At 38.0% G+C, this 23,491-nt stretch overlaps 1 protein-coding gene and 1 long non-coding RNA gene across 10 annotated transcripts in view; one reads left to right on the top strand and one right to left on the bottom strand.

Moving 5' to 3' along the window:
- CPLANE1 (ciliogenesis and planar polarity effector complex subunit 1) overlaps positions 1–23,491 on the bottom strand; it is an 84,451-nt gene that overhangs the window by 49,798 nt on the left and 11,162 nt on the right. For all 9 annotated transcript variants that reach the window (XM_078384475.1, XM_078384476.1, XM_078384478.1 and 6 more), the window contains 13 exons: positions 18,308–18,557; positions 17,170–17,328; positions 15,289–16,031; positions 14,379–14,590; positions 12,502–12,582; positions 10,823–10,987; positions 9,695–9,850; positions 8,272–8,500; positions 6,505–6,647; positions 5,846–6,063; positions 4,653–4,817; positions 2,724–2,862; positions 1,114–1,223 (listed from right to left, as the gene is read on the bottom strand). In XM_078384475.1, coding sequence (XP_078240601.1) covers positions 1,114–1,223; positions 2,724–2,862; positions 4,653–4,817; positions 5,846–6,063; positions 6,505–6,647; positions 8,272–8,500; positions 9,695–9,850; positions 10,823–10,987; positions 12,502–12,582; positions 14,379–14,590; positions 15,289–16,031; positions 17,170–17,328; positions 18,308–18,557 — 2,770 coding nt within the window. The remainder of the gene's footprint in view (positions 1–1,113; positions 1,224–2,723; positions 2,863–4,652; positions 4,818–5,845; positions 6,064–6,504; positions 6,648–8,271; positions 8,501–9,694; positions 9,851–10,822; positions 10,988–12,501; positions 12,583–14,378; positions 14,591–15,288; positions 16,032–17,169; positions 17,329–18,307; positions 18,558–23,491) is intronic.
- On the top strand, positions 1,141–23,365 carry LOC144586367 (uncharacterized). The gene is made up of 3 exons (XR_013541150.1): positions 1,141–1,260; positions 3,777–3,874; positions 23,326–23,365. It is a non-coding gene; the product is annotated as an uncharacterized LOC144586367 (long non-coding RNA).

The raw sequence follows: 23,491 nt of genomic DNA, 5'->3' as shown, positions 1-23,491 counted from the left end.
TTCCTGAGCTCATATACATTAATAGAATTTTCTCTACTACATTGGCTTCTATTGTCTACTCTTGAGTACAGTCGATATGCCATCCTTTGCACACGTGCCTTTTAAGGGCAATGACTTACTGTTGAGTAAAAATGCACAGGATTCCAAAATAAATTAAAAAATCACTTGCCTTCTATTTTGTGTTGTATAATTATTTTTAATGCTGTGTTAAAACTAGACGCATTTTTGGTATCACCTGCCAGGACAAAGTTCCAAATAGAGTAGTCCTAGAACAAGCTTGAATTTTTAGCATGTATACATTACTGAAACAGTGACATTTATGCTGGCTCGGGCATGTCGTGAGAATAGCTGATGGTTGGATTCCAAAAGATCTCCTGTATGGAGAATTAGTGCAGGGAAGTTGCCCCAGAGGGAGAACCACAGTTGTGATACAAGGAGATCTGCAAGCAGAATCTGAAGGCCTTAGAAATGGACCTCAACAGATGGGAAACCTTGACATCTGAGCGTTCAGCCTGGAGACAGGTGGTGCATCACAGCCTCTCTCAATTTGAAGAGACAGTTGTCCAGCAGGCCAAGGCAAAGAGGCAGTCCAGAAAGCAGCAAAATCAGGGAGCTGGACAGGGGACAGATTGTATTTGTTTTCAGTGTGGAAGGGATTGTCACTCTCGAATTGGCCTTCTCAGCCACACTAGACGCTGTTCCAAGTCCTCCATACAGAGCACGTTACCATAGTCTCTCGAGACTGAAGGATACCTAATCTAATCTAAAACTAGTTAGGTGTACTTTGTACCAAAGCCTAGCTTGCAATAGGCAAACATAATTTAAAAGTAAGCATTTTGACTTCTTTTGAATAGAGAAAAGAACTCCCTTAAAAAACAAACAAACCTGCAGCCATAGCGGTCTACTACTATTACGGCTGTAATCACTACAGCTATTGCTTCACTCCTACCATGGGAACTGCAACTAATAAAAATTAACACTCTAAGCTCTTTGTCTGCCCTTTTATTCTTCAAAGAAATTTATTTTCTTTCAAAAAGCTCATGTAAGAAGATAAAGAAATTTACAATATGCATAATTCTACATGGGGCTCAAGTTTTATGCTATTACACTTACTTTCTGATGTTCCATTTTCTCTCTTGCAGTTTGGTACCGCCTACAACTATCAGATAACATATCACGAACATGAAGCATCCAGCATAATGCACACAAATCTCTAAAAGATGCTGTGAGAAGAAGACGTACACAGAAACTTCTGATCAGGTAAAAATCCAGAAATGTTACAACACAGACATCAATTATTTCTAATCCACTTATAAGTAATAACATCTGTAAGATGGACAACATACAGTTTTAAAGTGATTTTAGATAAGATTTCTGTGGTAGGAATTTTTCAAATAAGTCATAACTGGTATGTCTTTAGGAATAAAATGTATCTCTCTCTCTCTCTCTCTCTCTCTCTCTCTCTCTCACACACACACACACACACACACACACACACACACACACACACACACACACACACACACACACACACACACACACACACACACACACACACACACACACACACACACACTTCTGGTCAGAATCGTACTGGGGATTTACATCAGGGTAAGTAATTACTTGAACCATTGTTGTGACTGTTACTAATCACTGAATTGCCACTTGAATTCAGTCTCATCAAATCATGAGATTGCCATGCAACGAGAAACATGAGCAGCAATTTATTAAGCTGTTACAATTCACCATAGTTTACACAATTGCACATGCTGCTGCAAATCCCCAATAGGATTCTGGCTGCTATACTTTTAAAATATTTGAAAGTGGAGTGTGAATACCAATTCAAATATCAGTTGTACATATTGAGGCCAACCTGCTCCAAGATGTCTTGAAGCTGGACTGATCTGACTTGTTCTCAGATTTGTGATAATATTTGTACATCTCTGGATCAGCTTTTGGGGAAAAAAAGCAAACCCGGAAATCAAAAAGCTATGACCTGAAACAGGGAGCCTTATTTTAACGCCTTATCAATCTTAGTAAAGTGTGATGCAGAGACTTGATGAAAGGCTCTGGCAAGGCTGTGAGAAACCACAGCTCACGTGGTGGTTCTGACTAGGCGAAGGCAGGAGACAAGGCTGCTGAAGGAGAGCAGCAAAAAAGGAGGGCTGTCCAAAAAAACAAACAAACAAACAAAAAACCCCAACAACCTTTCAATGGTGCGTTTCCTGCCTTCTGATCTGTGCAGTAATAGGAATAACCCTGTTTGTGGATTCTTCCTCTGCATTGCCCAGATAATGTATTTTTCAATTATATGTACTCTCATTGGATTATATTCACTTTGAAGGTGTCTGGAGGAAGTTTACAGAGCTAGTTTAGCACTGCTGCAGTATATTAGTACTTAATGCTTTCAATGCCTCTGAGACCGGAGGTGGCAGTGCTCAGCTATAGGATCCTTGTAGCTACAGTAAATGCACCTGGTCCTTAGTATCCCTCTAGAACAGTGCTTCCCAAAATAGGGTCTCTTTCTCTTGCAATCATTCAAATGATACAGAATAGAATTAAAGAATTCACGCTATTTTTTAGGATCACTGACTACTGGAATAAACAATAACCTCAAAATGAAATGTGAATGTTTCAAGAGAACAATATAAACAAATAATCCATTTTCCAACTTAAGATGCTTCAACATGTTTCAGTACCCCTGGATGTCTGTCGGTACAAACCTATAGTTTTACACGAAACATAATCAAGCTTGTGATCTCCAGAAGACGTAGGCTTTGAGAACATACTGCCATCTTTAGAGTAATTAAGCAAATTTTCTGGAAGAGTGCTTAATGAAGGAAGAGCAACTTTCTTACGAATCTGGAAACAAAGGTTGCAGAAAACAATTTGTTTTAAAATTAGAAGAAATGATCCTTGGTGTCTTCAACTGACTTACACAATTCTAGATCTGACAGTATTGTATTTCAGAGGGTTTCTACTGGAAGTTACTCAAAGAGCCTGAAACCTAATGAGCGTGTTTCATATTTTTTCCCCTTTTTGGCTTAAACTGAAATTTCCATCCCTCATAGATACTACCCATATTGAATAATGTTGAGTAGGCACCAGATTTTTCTTACAAGGCCCTGATAGCATACGTTTATCTGTAGAGACTTTGTAACTTGGAGCATCAGATCAGAATAGGAGCATATTTGCTCTGATGATGGCAAAGGAGCATAACCTCCCACTTGAGAGAATACAAAAGGTGTCAGTGAGCCAGGGAAGGAATGCTGCTTTTCTTATGAATCTGATTAAGTATTCTGCTTCTGTAGAAGTAGAGGGTGAGGCATCTGCTCAGACTGTATTGATTTCTATGTTTGCGTTAAAAAGTAAGGCAGATCTGACAATAGCAGTATGGAAATGAGATCCAAGTATGGATCCCAACAATGGAACCAATGCAGTCCATATCGATTCAAGTGGCTATATCAATATTGGTATTATAGTAGTGCTGCCATTAAGCACATTGTAGGCACAGCTCCTGGTACCACTACTGATTTCAACTGAAAAGGTAATGAATATTCTGTAGCTGTTAACGCTCATGGCCTTGAAATAGTTGCTTCTGGCATCGACAGGGAGCATCTCAGTAATGTGATTTGCAGCGCTGAATTTTTTTTGGTGCATATTTTGGCATATGTGAACTGGATCACCTAGGAGATAGTAAGGACTCCCAACAAGGCATGCTGCTACACCTTCTATAAATTCTCTATGCACCCTATTGTCTCCCTTTGATATTCCAGGACAGTGGTTCCCAACCTTGGATAAGCTAGGCATTCTTGGACTGCAACTCCCAGAAACCCTCGCCATCACAATGGCAGTGACGGTATGGAAATGAGTGGTAAGTACATTTAGAGTAGGTAATTTGTAATCTGCATAAAGTTATGGTTGATATTATATTGGAATTGGGGAATAATTTCTTTGGTATCATGAGCCTCAGGAAGATGATCAGAATGGATATCTTCAGTGAGGAGATCCTGATCTCTTAGTGGATCCTGATGCATCACAATGCCAAAGGTGCTGAACATGCAGGGATTTTGATGAACCTCAGGTTTTGGTGAACCTTGGTACCAAAAGTCAGGTTTAGAAAAATTTCAGTGTGAGGAAAACAACTCGCTGTGACATTTAGTCTGTTGGAGCTTTCTCTCTGCATAGGAGAGTACACAAACAACTAAATCTTCCTCACGTTCTTGAACATAGGTTCCAATATTGCTGCTCTGTGCAGTCATAGAACCCAAAGGTGTGAATTACAGACATCATGAAGAACTACTTGTTTTAAAAGAGGGCCGGGCATGAGGGGCTGCAGGACTGTTCCCTCAAAGGCTGCCTCCACAAGTGTCCTAATACAGTAGTAGAGTTTAATGAGGAGGTCAAGTGTCAGTGGTGCAGTAGACGTACACATTTCTGCAAATTACGCATTTGTAGCAAAAACAGCAATTATGGCTGCCAGCATATATTATTTCCTCTGAAGGAACCTTGGAATATGTATTGTAAAAGAAAACAAACATTGGAAACTATAGCTCTATGTGATAAAGTCTACCTCAAATTGTGGAAATATTTCTGGTCTAAAAGACTGCTTTCGGCATCTTAACAGCACCGCTAGCAGAGAGTATGTATACCTTTTGCATAATTTTTCGTGCCCGTTTTAGCTGTATAATATACCACTGAGCAGCTGGCAAGGAACAATGAGCAGCCCGGAAGAGCAGAAGAATTCGCTGAATAACTCTGGACACCTTTTGTCGGCTGTTTCTCTCCATTGTTAATGATAAATCAGTGTGTTCTTCCTGAATATTGTAAAATTAAAGGTGTATATAAAAAGTATGACAAAGAATAGGACAAGTACTGTGCAGGATTCTCCACCTAATCCACAAACCTCCTAATCTTATATACTCAGAACATGCTAAGAAAATCATTATGGTCTCAATTTTTTTTTTAAAGGAAAAAGAAAAATATGGCCTTTAAATTAGTAACAATAAACATGTTTAAGGTCAAGCCTATAAGAATTAGAAACTAGATCTCAAGATGTAGAAAAATGTAAATGCTCAATGTGTTTTGTGTGGTAGTATTTGGGGCTGGTACAGACCAAATGAACTAATGAAGTTTTGATTCTAAAATCTTGCTCCTGAAGAAGGCTGTATGGTGGAACATGCTGAGCATTTTGAAATCAGAATAAGAATTATTTACATTGTTCTACATTCTGAGACCTATCTCATTCTGATTTCTGGCATCATTGGATGTACCCATTCCTTAGGTTTCCGCTAAGATCAATCAATACCAATTGCATATACATGCTTATATGTATTCACTTGAGATATCATGCTTGCAGGAGTCGCAATTCATTTCAGCAGAAGAAGCTGGTATGCATACACAAAGAAATGCAAGCGTAATTAGTTTCCTACATCAAACTGAAGCCATATTAATTAGAATTTTTATGAGAACATTTGTATGTATGCTTCAGAGTTCCCACAATGCATTAGAATGTCCCTCTGCAAACTAAGGATAGAGCTGCAAAAATATACACAAAATGGATTCTTCACTATGGCACTTTGTATGTAAATAATCAATCAATCATCTTAGAACTGCAGAGCTGGAAGGAACCCTTTGGGTCATTGAGACTAGCCCCTTTCAGGGAGACAGAATGGGGAATCAAACTCCCAAGTGTTGGCTCCATAGCCAGATGTCTAAACCAATGAGCGAGAAGTCCACATAAATGGTTGAAGTCATTTTGGAAGACAAAATGACCAAAAGGAAAAAAAAGCAATGGAATGTGAATAATTAAAGCACAGACAGAATAATTCCCCAAAATACATACTTCATTAGCAAGTGCTGGCTGAGGACAATATAATGGTGGTGCTGGGAGATATAAGGTGTCAGGTACCAAGCCATTTAACTTTCTGCTAAGTTCCTTGGCAAAGTTCACCAAAAGTAGAAAGGTTTCAGAGACAATGTCTGCTTCTGCCATAACAGCTGCTTTTAGTATTTCTTCTACTGAATTAAAAAGCACACAGGCACTCTCCTCTTCAATGGGATCTGAAAAAGACCATGTAATAGAGCAATTATGTTGTCAGCAGCTATACCTATAAAATAAAATATTTAAAACTTAATATATCATTGAGACTGAGGATGTTAGAAGATTACTTATGTATATGTTAATATTGTCACCTTATACTTTCAGCATTTTTAACTGATTTCACAATATTGCTAAGAGTTTTTACCAATACCAAGAGTTTAACTATCAATCTCTGTGCATGGTAAGATTGTATCTAGACATGGCACAAACCACCGAAGAATGGTAGTCATAAGATGTGCATCAAGATGTTTCAAATGGCAGTTGAGTAAAGGGGCTCTGTAGTGACCTCTTGGTCAACTTCCCTGATCAAGCCAAAGTTTAAATATCTGATAAGATACAGTATTTGGATAAGATAATTTCTAACACAAAAGAAAAGAAAATCGACTGTAGACACTGCATACCTGTAAGCTGTTTGTATCTTGATTTGTCTCCTTGATTTGATGTTCCATTGTTGACAGCCTGGCCCAAAAAGGATTGCAGCTTTTCTTGGAAAATGTGAGTTGGTGTTAAGTGTGGTGGCAAGCAGAGCTCTACTGTCTCTGACCTAAAAGTGTATAAAGAAAAAGAGGTTAATATACAGACATGTATGAGAGGCACACAGTTGCAGCCACAATGCCAAAATCTTAACAGGAACAGAGAACATTTGCAGTTTCTTGTATTATACGGTAACCTGAAGAGGTAGGACTGGTTCTTCCCCTCTCAGTTCCTTCACTAGTGCTATAGATGTACGGTAGATATACAGCCCATTGTGCAATCTTTCATATAGCAGATAAAGTTACTTCAACTGTGAATGAAGGGTGATGATGTCCACTTTTTCCAATAAATCATTGCTGCATTACACTCTTTTATCATTTTATTTCTATCCTGCCTTTCTCGTGATAAAGGGACTCAGGGCAGGTACATGAGCAAGTACTCACATCTTGCCATTTGCAAGAGTAGAATGGAAGATATCATTTCCATACATAAGAAGCCAACAACTTAAACTCCTTGTCAGTGAAGGCAAATCATCTATTCATCACCCATCAATACTTTATTCCTTGTACTCAATATGGAGGCATCCATATTATAGAACAGAGTAGCTTTCATCACAATCGTACCAAACACCCACAGAGCAATGGCAGGACAATTTACATGACCACTGAACTACTTGTTGAGAGAATTTCCAACAGCATTAAGTTTCATTATTCTAGAATATGTACAGTCTGACAAAATAAAAACAGCATATACTATTGGACTCAATATCTACTGTGCAACTTTTTCCTGCTGTACAAAAAATGAGAAGATATTCATAATTATATGTATGATAATTTTTGTTTTGTCTGAGTGAAGATGCTTTCAATATTAGCATTTCTGAGTCTATCTCTACAACTGGATTTTTAAATCAGGAGCACTTCACAGTAGCTAACTAAAATTGAAAGTAAAAAATATCTAGGGCAAAGAAAATCCTGTAAGTAGAATTTTAAGACAAAGAATGTTCCATTATACAGCCTTTCTAATATTTTTCGCAGCTGTCCAAATGAGCAGAAAAAGCATTTGTCTTAATCCTTAGTTCTTTCAAGAGAATTACAGTGACAACTGAGAACAGGAATCATATTACTTCTGAAAAATCCTAAAAGTCTCTACCCACTTCACTCACCCTACACTGCTGCAAGACAATGTTTTTTAAGAAGTCAGAAACATGAAAAAACACTTTTAAAGATTATAGTTAACATTTATTTTAAGATAAATAATACATATCCAAACACCTATAGGGATGTGGTGGCGCTGTGGGCTAAACCGCAGAAGCCTTTGTGTGCTGCAGGGTCAGAAGACCAAGCAGTCGTAAGATCGAATCCACGTGATGGAGTGAGCGCCCGTCACTTTGTCCCAGCTCCCGCCAACCTAGTGGTTCGAAAGCATGCAAATGCGAGTAGATAAATAGGGACCACCTTGGTGGGAAGGTAACAGCTTTCCGTGTCTAAGTCGCACCGGCCATGTGACCACGGAAGATTGTCTTCGGACAAAACGCTGGCTCTATGGCTTGGAAACGGGGATGAGCACCGCCCCCTAGAGTCGAACATGACTGGACCAAAATTGTCAAGGGGAACCTTTACCTTTACCTTAAACACCTATAGCATAAACAAAAATACTGTGCCATAGTACTTCCATCAGCTACAAGCATGACTCACCTTGAGAACCTATTGTTACTTTGACAATATAGATTAAACGCCACCCCAACAGAAACTGCCATTTTCCAGTCTCCAAGTTTATGTGTTAACCACACAGCTTCTGGAATCAGCCCACCAACAAGCAACAGATCAAGAGCATATTCAACTGTCCAAACACCAGAGAGGCCTTGGTTTCTAACTGCATCAGCGACTACGGAGTGCTCCAGTGGAATAACACGAGAACATCTGTCTACAATATAGAGGACATTAGTTAGTTATTTCAGTTTGCTTTGCTATTTAACTTATTCTTTGTAACCATTGATTTCCAGCTTACTTTTATGAATGTTTATTCACAGGTAAGACCCACAAGTTCCATAGGACTTACTCCCAAGTGTGAGCTGCAGCTCTCATGATACAGTACATCTTAAATAAATAAATAAATATTCTTCAGAGGGCAGGGACCTTTACAGACTATCCTGAGGAAAATATTACCACAACCCTTGATAGTTGCAACATTTGCCCCCCTTCTGAACCTAACAACATCTTGGCCCGCTACCTCAAGATTCAGTAATATTTCATTGTTGTTCTGAAGTAAAATTCTGAATATTTACTTTATTTATATCCCACTTTTCTCCCAAAATAGGAACACAAGGCGTTGTACACCTAAAAACATAATTGTATATTTAGTATCACCATAAATCAACACTTTAACATTAAAATAGTAAACCAAAAGATGTTGAAAATATCATTGGATAAAAAAGGATAAAACAAATTTAAAATATCAGATTAAAATTTGCTAAATCCCTCTACTTAAAAATGTAATTCTACAAGGGCATTTAGAGGTCAAAAGCCAACTTCAGAAGGTTGGTTTTCACCTGCCAATGGAAGGACTATAAGGAGGGGTCAACCTAACCTTATGAGGCAGGGAATTCCATAGGCTGGATGTGCCCTGAAAATACCCCCTCTCAGGACCTCACTAAATATTCCTGGGATTATTAGCCCTTCCCAGAGGGATGATATGGGGAGATATGATCCTCACATCAGGAGAAATCAAAAACCTATCATGCTGCATGTGTTCACACAGGGAAAAACCAGCAATGTTTCATTGTTGTTTTGAAGTGAAATTCTGAATAAATATCAAAGATATGTGTGTCCATTCAGGAAAGACAGTCTTCACTCTAAATCACACAAAAAGGTTTATCACCTTAAGCATACGGACAGAAAAAATGAGACACAGACTAATTAGGAAGACTAGAGAAAACTATATGGTGATTTTGTAGCAGGAACAGACTACAAAATAATTGAATCCTAATGCAGATTTTGTGGCTAGACAAAGTCAACATTTAAAGGAAAAATTACTTTGCCTACATCAATTGGGTTTAGAAATGTTTCACTTCATTTGTACAGCAGTAAGTCAGAACAAGAAATGACATTAAGCGAATACCTGGCCTGATGTGTAGTGGGGGTAAAATATCAACCCTGTGTGGTGGGAGCACATACAGTGGCTCATTGGTGAAATAGGCTGCCATGAATCGGGCCAGACACTGAACCACTGCCAGGGCAGCCTCTGTCGAAACACTGTTTGTTATCCATCCAGCCTCTAAAATAAAAATGTAAACAATCTTATATAAATAAAATACATGTAGAAATGAAAGATGCTGTTATGTGATGTCAGGTCACCTCCAAATTATGCCAAGATGTCACTGAACAATTAACAAACACCTATCAACCCTCCTTTACTAGAGAAATGAAGGACACCATTAATCATTGTAATGTACGAATTTCTTTGCTTTCCTGAAACAAGGCCCTAAAGACAAAGTCGTGGAAGTACTTACCCGGGAACAAGTCCTATTAATAAAACACAGGTTACTTTTGTGTACAAACGCATACAATTATATTACTATTCCCTTGAGTACATCAGTTTGCATTATCTTTCTCTATGTCAACTTGTATTGAAGCTTTACTTGTTAAAATTCCTTATAGACAAATTCAGCAATAGAGGATCTCGTTAACTGTGCAGTTCTGCGCATGTTTACTCAAATATGTACCCCACTGACTTCAACAGGCCAATCCCAATTCTTAATCCCAGATAAATGTGAACAAGATTCCTGTATCGGATTCTATTACTACAGCAGCAAAAGTCATAATTCAGTAGGAATTCAGCAGGATCACTGTCAAAAATTACGGTTGGTTGGACAACTTCTTGAATTAATAAAAGCCTGAATTTGGCCTTTAAATTAGCGTTTTCATTACAGAAGTAAAAAAAATGGTAATCAAGTTACATGCTAGAACAATTCTGACAAACTGTTGTTAAGGCAGGGATACTGAGGATTCTTGAAAGGGATTCTAAAAGCAGCAAACTGCAAGGTTGTCATTCTCTTCTTAAAACACATTGTATTATCCACTCCATTAAAAAATATGGAAGGCATCAGTTGTAAGAGCAACTTTTTAATAATATAACATTGTTACTGTAATGATACACTTTTAAAGAGTGGCATAACATGACAACAGTACTACATATTGTGTTACAATAAACTTCTTGTGCTAGCTGTGATATTCCACATACACATACCTGACTCATCATCTCTGTCTCTTACAAAAATTTGAGTTCGTCTGAGAAGCTCACTCACTAGACGATCGCATAGACCCTGGGCCTCAGTTAGGCCATAGTGATACAGGTGGCAATACAACATAGCAAGATAGTATCGAGTTTGAAGAAAAGGCATTCTTTTTCCTCCTGTATTAAAAAGGGAAATAATTACCTAGACGTAAAAACAGCAATCCTGGGCTTGTAGGGAAAAAATGGCTCTCACTTACACTGTGAATAATTCTATTACTAATAATACTTATCAATACTCAAGTAATAATACTACTACTTAAATTCATGCCAGTAGACATGAATACATTTTCTGTGAATGAATAATACTGAAAACTGGATTAACTCTACTTGAATACTGCTTTTTCAATTGTGTGCATTAACAGGCTCAAGAGTGGACAAGTAAAGCTTCTCCAGTTACAGGGACAGAGCTCTGACACATAATTATCAACCTGACAAGGAACTTTCAACAATGCCTTGCACATTAATTTTTGTCTTTATATCACAGCCTTCTTCCATAGAGTTTTGGTGCTAAGCATAGGGCTCCCACCATCTTCATCCTTGTGTCAGGATACACCAATATTGTCAGTATATTAGGATGAAAGATAATGAACAACCCATGGTCTCACTGCAACCTTTGTAGTCCAAAAGAAATAAAAACCTAACAGAAATAAAAACCCAATAGGGTGCATCTTCTAGCAGAAGCAGTAGGAGAAGGAGAGGAAAAGCTCCTATCTTACTGAAAGCATTGCATTATATTTATCCCAGGGTCTTCCCAGTCCTAATTCAACTCTGTCAACACATTGACTCACAATTCTCTTGCGTTTATATGAATTTTTTCATGGTGCTTAATGCTTACCCTGAAGATAATAAAGAGAAAACAGCCTCCTTTGGAAGAGGAATTGTATCAGCTACTCCTTTGCTTCCTTCAGCAAAAGGTGTGAAATGTGCAGGCTGATAACCAGAAATCTTCAAAATTAAGATTATGTTAAAATAACAACAAAAACTAAAACAATTGATGCCTTTAGAAAGCAGACCTCTCAATTTATTTGTACTTAGGTTAAGGGGCCTTGCTGAGAAGCCAGCTTCAGCAGGTTTGCTTTGTCACCTATTGTTACTCAACAGCTATATCCCAAGGTTGCAGCAAAGAAAAATACATGAAGAATGGCCATTCTAGAAATTTTTTATTCCTCTTTTCTTTGAATTTGTTTCCACTGCAGCTGCTCATGGTAAGAATGCCACAAACTTCTGGCAGCAATACAATAATTACAGTTATAGATCTGCATTACACCTGGTTGCTGCAAGAACCTCATAACTGAGCCCTGGTGTCCAGGTTTCTTGTTTTTCATGTCTCCTCTCATCCCTTTTCCCACTTAGGCCATATGTTTTAACCTGTAAGCCTAAATATAAAGGCAGGGCTGGTTTTGTCCCCAGATGTTCTTGGACTAAAACTCCCTCTAGCTGTATTGGCCAGGATTTCTGGGAGTTGTAACCCAAGAACATTTGGAGACCCAAGGTTGGGAACCACTGGTTTATATTGATTTGGTAAACCACTTTGCCTGAAAAGCAGAGTATAAATACTTTAATAAACACAACATTTTTCTACAGAGGATTATGATGAAACATTAAACGCCATCCATTTCTCGTAACTGTACCTTTCGCTTTTGCTTCTTGAAGAGCTCTCTCCCATGCATCCACTGACTCTTGATAAGATCCTACTAGAAACCGTTCCTCACCTTAAAATCAAACAAATCAAATAAAAATTCAGCAATCACACAAGCCATTTCATTTCCTGCTATATCCTTTATATCCAAACTCTACTGGTGACTGCCCACAAAGGGCAGGATAGAGCAGAGAGGCTGCTCCAGCGGCAGGCACAAGGCATCTGTTCTGGAACCTGGACACAAAATCTTCAAACAGCAGTTGTACATGGCAGGCCTGAAACGGGGGCATTCTAGGAGGAAGGCAGGAACTAATGGCATTGGATCTAGTGAAGGAGTTCACAACTTTGGGTCCCCAGATGTTCTTGGACTACCACTCCTAGAAATTTTGGCCAGCACAGCTAGTGGTGAAGGCTTCTGGGAGTTTTAGCCCAAGAACATTTAGGGACCCAAGGTTGGGAACCACTAATCTAGTGGATGTAAAAAAACCACAACCTTTTCATGGGAAAGAAAGCATCATAAAAGCTAATTTCAATTATATTTTCAGCTTCAGGCTGTAAATGTATTATTTTAGGCAGAAAAGGTTTTTGCAGAGTAGGAACAAATAAGAAAATGTGGTGGTTCCTGGGCTGGAAATTAAATTATTTATTTTAAATATTTATATCTCAGCTTTTGGAACTTTCCACCTTTTAGGATGGGGATGTGAAAAATGTGTCCCATAAAGGGATATGGCCCCTGGGGTGGGGGTATCTTGAACACAACACCCAATAAAAATTATAAAAACTTTTGCCTGAAACTCCCTCAGCCTGGCATTAGCTTTGTCCAAAACCCCCTAAACTTTGCATCTGGAGTTAGGAGTGCTCCCTGAAATTGCATCCTGTTTATTTTGTTTTTTTAAACCCAGCCAAGAACAACTGTTTCCAGTGTGCTGCAAAAGGGCCTGGAGGCAAAATGTTGGCCCCAAGTTTGCTGACGTTAGCCACCTGTTTAGGGCAATGCTCTAAAAAAGCATATTCTGGTAGTTAGGTAAAGGTAAAGGTTTCCCTTGACATTTAGTCCAGTCGTGTCCGATGCTCATTCCCATTTCCAAGCCGCAGAGCCAGCGTTTGTCCATAGAGTTTCTGTCGTCACGTGGCCAGTGCGACTAGACACAAAACGCTGTTACCTTCCCACCGAGGTGGTACCTATTTATCTACTGCCATTTTACATGCTTTCAAACTGCTAGGTTTGCAGGAGCTGGGACAAGCGATGGGAGCTCACTCAGTTGCATGGATTCGATCTTACAACTGCTGGTCTTCCGACCTTGCAGCACAAAGGCTTCTGTGGTTTAACCCGCAGTACCACCACGTCCTTTTTATTCAGTTAGGCAGAGAGACAGAAACTGTTAAGCAAGACTAAATGTGATATATACAAACAGCTGCAAAGAGACCAGCTGTTTGTATATATCACCAACCAACCAAGCAGACACACGCACACACACCTTGGGGCTTAAAACATAAAAGTGAAAGGAAGAATAAGTGAAACTAGTTTTAGAGGCCACCTAAGAGTGACGCAAGAGAAAAACAGATTAAGATTTTGGGAAAACTTAATTTCACACATATGGGACCACTGCTGAACCAGCTTGTATTTTGTAGCTACCAGCTTCTCACTGGAGGACCACAGAGCAAAGCATCTGAAGCTGACATCAAAGTTCAAGAATAGTGGAAGGAAGGTATGCAACTCTTCAAATAATTTGGTCCCAATTAATTTACAGCCTAAAAAGTCAAAACCAGCATATTAAATGAAGGCAATAAACAGATCACAGAGCAGCCCTTGTGGCACCAGATGAAATATGAGCATCAGCTTATGATCTTTTCTTGGAAAATACATACCAGACACAGAGTTGAGGCAGAATGTCTGTTCCAGCTTCTCTCCTGAAGATTGTAAGACTGCCTGTATATGAGTTGCAAGAGCTCCAGTGAGTGGTCCTTCATTAGCCAGTAGTTTTTCTTTTATTGCCTTACTTGAGTTTTGTGCTTTTTTGTTGAGCTCTGCCCAATACCAAAGAACATGCTTATATAATAGCCGCCACATGACAATCAACCTAAAGTTAAAAAACAAACATTTATAGCAAAAGCCACACATGACAGAAATTTAGTAATGCATGCTATAGTATACATACATTTGGGAGGAACATGAAATCATACATGAATTAATACTTGCAATTTATTGGAAATTCAGTACCTTACCACCCAATAAAACAAATTCATGCAAATATATTTTACATAAAATTATCTCTACCTGACAAGGCCAGGTAACCCATTCAGCAAAAGCAAGCATCAGAAGTCCACCATTTTTATAATTCAACTTCATAATGACTATAAATGTTGTATGTATTTATGGACTTTTTTATTCTTTTCAAATAAAAAATGCTCACCTCATCTAAATTAAAGAACACTGATGGTATTCAATACTATACAAAAAGTAGTCTGATAAAACCACTGAGATCTAGAAACTCACACACCTAGCTTCATCTGGGGTTCTGTCCAAGAAAGAATACACTACAGAAAAGTTGTAAAACTATCTCCTTGGGCTGGTTATTTAATGAAAAAGCATATGCATATCTTAATCTGATGAGTCACATTTTATTTTTAATGGCTATTAACCCACCCGCCTGGGATGTGCTTGGAAAGAAACTGAATTATCTTTATATATTTTGCCATCTTCTATTTATTCAATGGAACATAATGGCTAGTATCCAAAGAGCCATGCAACTAATTTTGAAGCCAAAGTGAAAAATACCTATTTTCTGAATTCTTTGTCAAGTTCACAGTTGCAGGAGAAGCCTTTTGTATGGAATCCAATGAGCAGAAACTTTGATGGCTGTTGCAGTCCACAGAGCGAAACAAAGGTGTAGTTATGGAATCTAGCTCCACGTTATTAATATTCAAAAGTGTTGAAAATGTTGCATACTGTGGTATGTTTTTGCCATTTAAATAATGACTCACTATCTTCAGCAACGAGAAGCCTCCCAAAAGACTACTGGAGAACATGCCATCCTGTTGTTCAGCAAGCATCAATTTCAGGGTCTGTAACGTGAGCTTCATCAAATGCCCCAGAGTGTGTCTGTGCTTACTCTCCCAACTTAGTACAGTCAAAAATTGTTGGAAACATTTTAAGACACACTGCATCCATGGACGATTCCCGAAAGCGTTATTTAAATGTACGAAGTTAAGCTTTGTGTACTGGAGAATGTTAAAAAAGTGCGTAATGCAACGTATCGTGTAGCTTAGCAACTTGTCTCTTTCTTGGATACTACTTGAAATTCCCATTCTCCAAGCTGCAATTAGATTTTTTTGGATACAATTCAGTTCCAAAGATGTATCGTCTTTTTCTCCAGGACAATCTACTGCATGAATAGTGTCAAACATTGATGCAAATTCCAAACGGCCTTCATCACATGAAGAGACAGCTGCTTTTGGGCTTCCCCAAATGAAAGAATGACTTTGAAACATCTTGTCGTCATCAGAGTCATCACTATAATCCTAAATTTAAAAGAGACATTGTCAATAGTCTGAGATATGTCTATTCATAAGTATAATATTCATGGAAAAATTTGATTACATGGTGACAAACTACCAGCAAAGTACTTTCACTTACATATGCTGTTCTACTAACAACCATAACCATGCTAGTTAAATCCTTTACACTACAAAGAATTTAGACAGTATGGATTGGAGAACAATGCAAAGCACTAGGCCAAGTTGCATGCACACACTCCTCCATGTAAAATAGGTCAGAATGGCTTAAGTACAAACAGTTCTCCGCTGTAAAGCAAGCTGCAATGACTGCTGCATGCATAGATTGGCATTACATCATGTTGTGCAGTGGGATAATATCTGCACCCTAACCATTAGGACTTTGTGGGCAAATAAGAGATTTGAATTAAAAGCCTTCAAACAAAAAATGTGGTAACAAGAGGAAAAGAGTGAATAGTCTTGCACAATATTTGTACAATGAGAACATTGCAAGATTTTAGTTCACTTTTCACAAAGCTGAGAACAGTGCTTCCACAGCAAGAAAAGGCTTTATATTCATGGAAAGGTGCTTTGGCATCTAAGCCATGAAACAGTGATCATATGATAATGAAGTAAAAAGATATTCTGGGTGGGGTGGTATTCCATAGTACCTGTAAAGAAAAGCATGTGTCAGTTATAAGACAGAAGTTGACAGTTCAAAGTGATGCAATGGACTTTGGATTGCATGGTAGGAGATAGCTCAGTGAGTTGGAACATGCCATGAGTTGGGAATCTGGTTCCTTGTAGAAGAGAGTGCAACTTGTACGAGAGGAAGTAGCCTATGTGGCTTTAGGCAAGCTACACAGTCCCAAAGTGCCACCAGAAGAATGGAGTCATAAACCACTTCTGAGTATTTGATACCTAGGAAATCCTGAAAAGGGTTGCTGTAAGTCAGAACTGACTTCTCTGCTATGGGAACAAGAAATATAATGGATACTGAATACCATTATTCTGCCTCATACTATTCAAGTTAACCTTCCTTTTAACTTGGATTCCTGCACTGAGCAAGGGGCTGGACTTTATTTAGACCTCTTCCAACTGTATTATTCTATATGATCCTAAATCATATATATAAATAGATCAGTTTGAAAAGAATCCTGAATACCTGTATACATGTTGATTCTCCATTTACTTCTGCTGCCCTCTTCTCTTCCTGAAGAAATTTCGGAATAGTTGAGAAGGAACAATTTTGATTTAGATGCTGCTGCAATAGATTAGCTCTTAAGGAAGACAATGGTTGCAGAGGCAACCTTTTCTCCTTAGACTGATGGGAAAAAACACAATATTATTGTCAAATTATTTGTCTTTTATGAATTGATGGAAGCAGCTGAATGAGATGCTAAGGCTAGCAATGCATGTGGATCACAGAAAATATGATTAAAGACTGAAATCAGAAAAAAAGCACAATCAGTATTGTCCTGATGGACATTTAAAATGTACATAACATGGAGCAGCAAAATTGGTAGCAAAGGCAATATAATTAGAGGAAAGAACGAACAACAGCTCCTTGCCTGCATCCAGTTCTTCAAAGTAGTCATCTGTGCATTCACACATATAGGTTTTGTACCCCAAAAGCACTGACTTCAGTAACCTTCTGGAACTTCAAAAGTTTTGGAGCGGCCCTACTCTCGCTATACAATCCTCAAGGGAATGCTACAAATATCTTTTCTGTGTTGACCTACGAGAGCAAAATGTAAAAACCATACTCTCATGAAGAGCACGGATTACTGAAGCTAGTTCTGGGCAAGCACAGAATCTGTACGTGTGATACACAGAGCCCATGATAAATAGTAACTGAACTGTTAGTGAGCAAATATAATTGCCATTAAAATTCAGAGAGTTAAAAATTCTTGTATCAGTGAAAATGTTTGCCCACTGTTTAAAAACACAGCAAAGTTGGCAGTGAGCATATCTTTCTGAGGATGTGCTCCATAGCTGAGACATCATCAGAAAAACAGCTTTTTAAAACCTAGCCTCTTCTCTTACAAATCTGGAAATGATATTAGATGATTAATTAAATAATTTAATGCAGCATGAAGACAGACTGGAATGAAAAATGATCCACCTTGAAATTGTGAACCTTTGGGCTTCTTAAATTTAAGGTCAAAATAGAATTCAATTATTGAATAAGGAATACTATTCTGATGTGATCAATATACTGTATGACAGTCTGAACTTCCAGGCAAGAATATGGGGATCTGAATTCTAAACCTACATGGTAAAAAAAAATGAAGCAACAATACCTTGGATGTAATTAGATTGTGGCGAAGCTTTTCAAGCCTCTGGGCTGAATCAAGTAGTAGTGACCTCATATATGCTGAAGGTGAGAAACCATCAGAAAATCTAAGAACTGTGACTATGTATCCATCAGATGTAATGAGGTAGGGTAAACTCGGATGTGACGTTATAGAGAATCTCTGCCTCATGAGATCTCCCTCAGAAGCTGATGAATCATGACAGTGATTCAAATCTTGCAACAAAGAGTTCTGTGATCTAGCAGATTAAAGAATATATATTCTCAGAAAAACAGGCAATAAATGCAATTATTTCATTTTTAAAAGGCACAATAAACTCTACACAAGATACACTCTTTCTTTTGCATGGTGATATTCCTTTGCATAGGAAATAAATAGAATACTCTATACTGGGTACGGGAATTCTCCATTCTCCTGGATGCACAGAGCTTCCCAGGAACCCTCCCCTGGCCACTTTCATTGAGGCCCAAGAGCCTTATAAAGATCCCCCATACCTCTTGAAGCCTTTCCAAGAAAGAGGAAAGTTATTTCTATTCTTTCAAGCCTTAAAACAATCAGCAGTCCACCCATGTCTTGTTTCAGCCCTCCAATCCACCCACAAGCCAGTTTACAAAACTGTCAGAGAACTTCCACCCACTTTCAGTTCTATTTTGACCAGATGGTGTGGCTTCCAGTGGGTCTTGGAAGCTGAAAAGTGCCCTTTGATTTCAGGAACTTGCCCACCCCTCTCCATTCTGCTACACAGTTTTAGAAATTTGTCCAAGAAAAAGAACTTTCACTGTTAGTTTATTGTAATTGATACCAAAATCCAGAGTACAAAGAAAGAACTGGGCATGTTTAGCCTTGAGAAAAGAAGACTGAGGGGGTATATGACAGCACTTTTCAAATACTTAAAAGGCTGTCATACAGAGGAGGGGCAAGATCTATTCTCGATCATCACAGAGTCCAGGACATGCAACAGTGGGCTCAAGTTAAAGGAAACCAGATTTCGGTTGAACATCAAGAAAAATGTCCTGACTGTTAGAGCAGTATGGCATTGGAACCAATTACCTTGACAGGTAGTGAATGCTCCAACACTGGAGGCATTCAAGAGAAATTTGGACAACAAACTGAAAGATAACGTTTAACTGTATTTCTGCATTGAGGAAGGGGTTGGACTCAATGGCTTTATAGGCCTCTTTCAACTTCAGTATTCTATGATTCTATGAAATAACAGTAATTGACTGTGGGGGGAGGGGGGAGCCATTAAGTCATGTCTGAGTTACAATGACCCCAATAATGTTTTTAAGTTATGTGAGATGTTAAAAGAATGGTTTTACCAGTGCCGCCCTCCATGACTTTCTATGGTTGAGTGCACATTCAACCCCAGGTCTCCTAAGTATTAGTGCCTCATTTTATTAGTATACCACATTGGCTCTTATTTCTACTTTGTAAAATTTAATGATAAATTTGATACTACAAAATGTATGACAAAGCAATGGAAATGTGGAAAGGGGGAAAACAGTTAAAATCTTGTAGCATGGTTAAAACGTGGGAAAAGATAGTTGCAGCAACACTTCTAGGACATATTTTTTTAAAAAAAAGTATGTCAAAGAAGGCCGATTGCTTCAGCAGTTATACTGTATTGGCAATTATTTGCCTTTCATCCCCCAGTTTCTATGGCTTACCAACAATAATATGGTTACACAGGACCCTCAGAAGCTTAGAGACAGAAGTCATAAATGTTTAAATTCTGAAAAATCACCATGGTGATGTCATCAATCTTATGTAGGGCAAGTTATGCCAAGAGGATTTCAGCCATTATGATAGTCATAATGATTTTAAAGTTTCTTTAGAATACAGTATTTGAATGGTCACAGGTTACTAGAAAAGGAATAACTCTCAGTGTTGATATGTTACAAATGAACCAAATGGATATCAGATCTATTTTGAATGTCAACAAGCCACCCAGATGGTACTCGTTAAAAAAAAAAGTTCAACAAGACAAACTAAATCCACCACTATTATTACATTGTGTCCCTCCTCATTATGACTTTCCAAACATGTCTATGTACCTTTTTCATTTTAAAAACATTTAAAGGAGATTGTGACAGAGAATACTTGAAATGAAAAGATGATCTCTTTAAGACTGTTTATTTAAGAGCCCTTATCTTGCTAGGTCAGGGAAAATCTCTTTTGAAGAAAACAAATCTCATTTTACTGAAAAGAGAGTCACAGTTCTACCACATTTAGCTATTTTAAGTCTCTGCGGCAAATTACGAACAGGCACCAACAGTTATTTGAGAACAAGGAGACATAGGTGGCTCTTCATCTACCTGGCTGATGGAAAAATTACTCAAGAATGTCGCACTGGAGAATGACAACGAACTAATTTCTCAAAATTCTGTGCTGAAATTAAGCTTAAAAAAAGATGCAACTAACTTAGTGCTGATCACGTAACAGAATGAATACCAAACCAAACAAAACAAAATCTGCAAACTATACAACATAACTATTGGCATCATACAGGCTGAAATCCTGTTGCTTTGCATATCGCGTCACACTAGAAGAAGCTGACTGAGTCAATGGGGATTTGGTGAGTCAAATCTTCTGTACATTTCACTGACTCAAATGGGTGATACTCTAGTTACAACTTACTACAGTTAGCAACAGGGCTTCAGTCACACAATAACAAAGCAGGGAATAGACTCTATTTGACACAGTTTATCTTATAACACGTCTCACAGGATGTGAAATATCTACCTAATCCAGAACATGATGGCAGAAAAGCTACATTCATACATTCCAGAGATCTAGATATCTAACCGATCATCCATTCCTATACAAAGACATCTGTGCACGGAGATAATTCTTTAAGGCCCTCTTCCGGATGTCTCTGTCAGGATGGGGAAAGGGTGAGGACCTTTCCAGTTACAGTATAACATTCCACCTACAGAATAATCTCCACTTAGAAAAATATTAGGCACTTGGTAATAGATTCTCCTAGTTCAAGGTGAAGATATTATTCTCCCAGTGTTAACTTTTTGCTGAGACTTTTTCATGCTATGCTTTACAGTACCGATTGTTTTGTTTTAATGGTCTGCCTTATCTGTTTATTGTTCTGAATATTTCTTGTTCTGATTTCAAGATTTCCATAGAAATATTTATTTTTTAATTTGTCATATCAGAAGTTAAAATTTAAAAAACAAACAAATTTTGGAAGAAAGCTGACAACTTGAAAATATCAGCAAGTGGGAAGGACTTGTCCTTCCTTTGATTTGTTTCCCAGTCATCCAAGGAGTTATATTGATAAAGTTCCTGTAAACCACCCGGGTAGATAAGATGGTGTAATACATATCCATGGTATATACTGTATTACATAGAAAAGATATTACTTCTATGGCTGAATTTCAGGTACAGCCATTCAAACATATTCTAGGGAATTTATATGAAGCAATGCCATGCCTTATCTTTATTCTAGCAGGAAGTGGCAACATCTGATCTTTAAAACAATAACAAAGCCTGCTGATATTACAAGGCAGGTGGGAGGAAATAATAAACAGAAGGTATTAGAAGATAGTACTTTCAAAAGAGTCTCTACTGAGCATTTCCCCTATGTTTAGATTTTAATCTTTTCCAGTGTAATTGTTTATACGTGAGAGGAAGTAAACATATTGCAGTGTATTAATGCACAAGACCTCGAGATTAACCAGCTTACTCTTTTTAGAAGGCTGGATACAGAATACATACAATAGTACACACAGGCCTTGTCATAGAGAAGACTCTACATGTTAAGACTTGCCACAAGTCCATGCATATCAATTCAATATAGAACATCACATGTAATAGTAGCCATAAACAAATATACAGCTGTATGATTACATCAATGCAGATAAGACTAAGGAAAATTTAAATTGTGTTACAAGACAACACAATTACAATAGCCAGAAAGGTATATAATGTTTGTCTGTATTTCAGGGTGCTTACAGCTTATAGAACTCTTAATGTAACTATAATTTTGCTGTTTGTCAAAGCATTTAAAACGTTTTAAAGGTGGTTGAAGCTTAGCCTGTTTTCATGCCTGGGTTTAGTTTTATCAAAATGTAGCCTGAACTGTTTTATCACATTTTATTTCTGGGGTGTTTAATATTTTTCATACCTCTGGTACATGGTACTTTTATTTACCAGGGTGAAGAAAAGTTTAAATAATTTTAATAAATAATATACAGTGGTGCCTCGCTTAACGAGCGCCTCGCTGAGCGATGAAATCGCTTAACGAGGCGCTCTGGGCCATCGCTGGAGCATTCGCTCAGCGATGGCCCCTAGGGGGATTTTTCACTTTGCGATATTCGCTAAGCGATTCGCTTAGCGAATATCGCATAAAGAAGCGGGGGAGAACAGCTGATCGGCAGTTCCAAAATGGCCGCCGGAAGGTCCGCGCCGCATTTTTGCGCCCTGCCCTCGCTTACCGAGGGCGCGAAAATGGCAGCGCTATGGCAGAACCTCGCTTAATGGTGAGTTTTCAAGCCATAGGAACGCATTGAACGAAGTTCAATGCGTTTCTATGGCTTTTTTTATTCCGTTTAGCGATGTTTCGCTATAGCGAAGGTTAATCTGGAACGGATTAACCTCGCTATGCGAGGCACCACTGTACTACATATATTTAAAAGCATATTTTTAAAAACTGCAGAATAAAATAACATACTATTTATCTAGCCTCTTCAATCATGCAAAATTATCTACAGAAGCATTAATTGTCAGGGTTCTATATCGATAAGTACAGCTGCAAGTATCAGTGGGCAGTCTGGCTGCAGTTCTAGAAATTTCACATGTATTTGTTCCATACATGTTTATTTGAATTACTGGATTAATTTTTGAGAGACTCTACAGAATTACAGTGTATTTTTAATCCAATGTTATTTCATTCTTTGTTGTGCTACTGATTATCTCATGCAAGTTATTACTAAGTGACCCTAATAGTTGTTTAAATAACTTGTACTTACATGATGAAAATGTCATTTGTTCAGCAGGACAAAGCCATTATAAGAAACAGAAGAGAACTATGAATGAGAAACAGATGTTGAGAAGAAAGACACAGATAAAGCAAAAGAATTAATTGAAAGGTGAAGCATTTAAAGTAGAAGAATATGTAAGAAAGAAAAATATGATCAACTGATTTTAATAAACCCATTT

This window comes from Pogona vitticeps, chromosome 2 (assembly GCF_051106095.1).
Source record: "Pogona vitticeps strain Pit_001003342236 chromosome 2, PviZW2.1, whole genome shotgun sequence".
Lineage (NCBI taxonomy): Eukaryota > Metazoa > Chordata > Lepidosauria > Squamata > Agamidae > Pogona > Pogona vitticeps.
The sequence above is the reverse complement of the archived record's forward strand: the minus strand, read 5'-3'. Positions and strand labels throughout refer to the sequence as shown.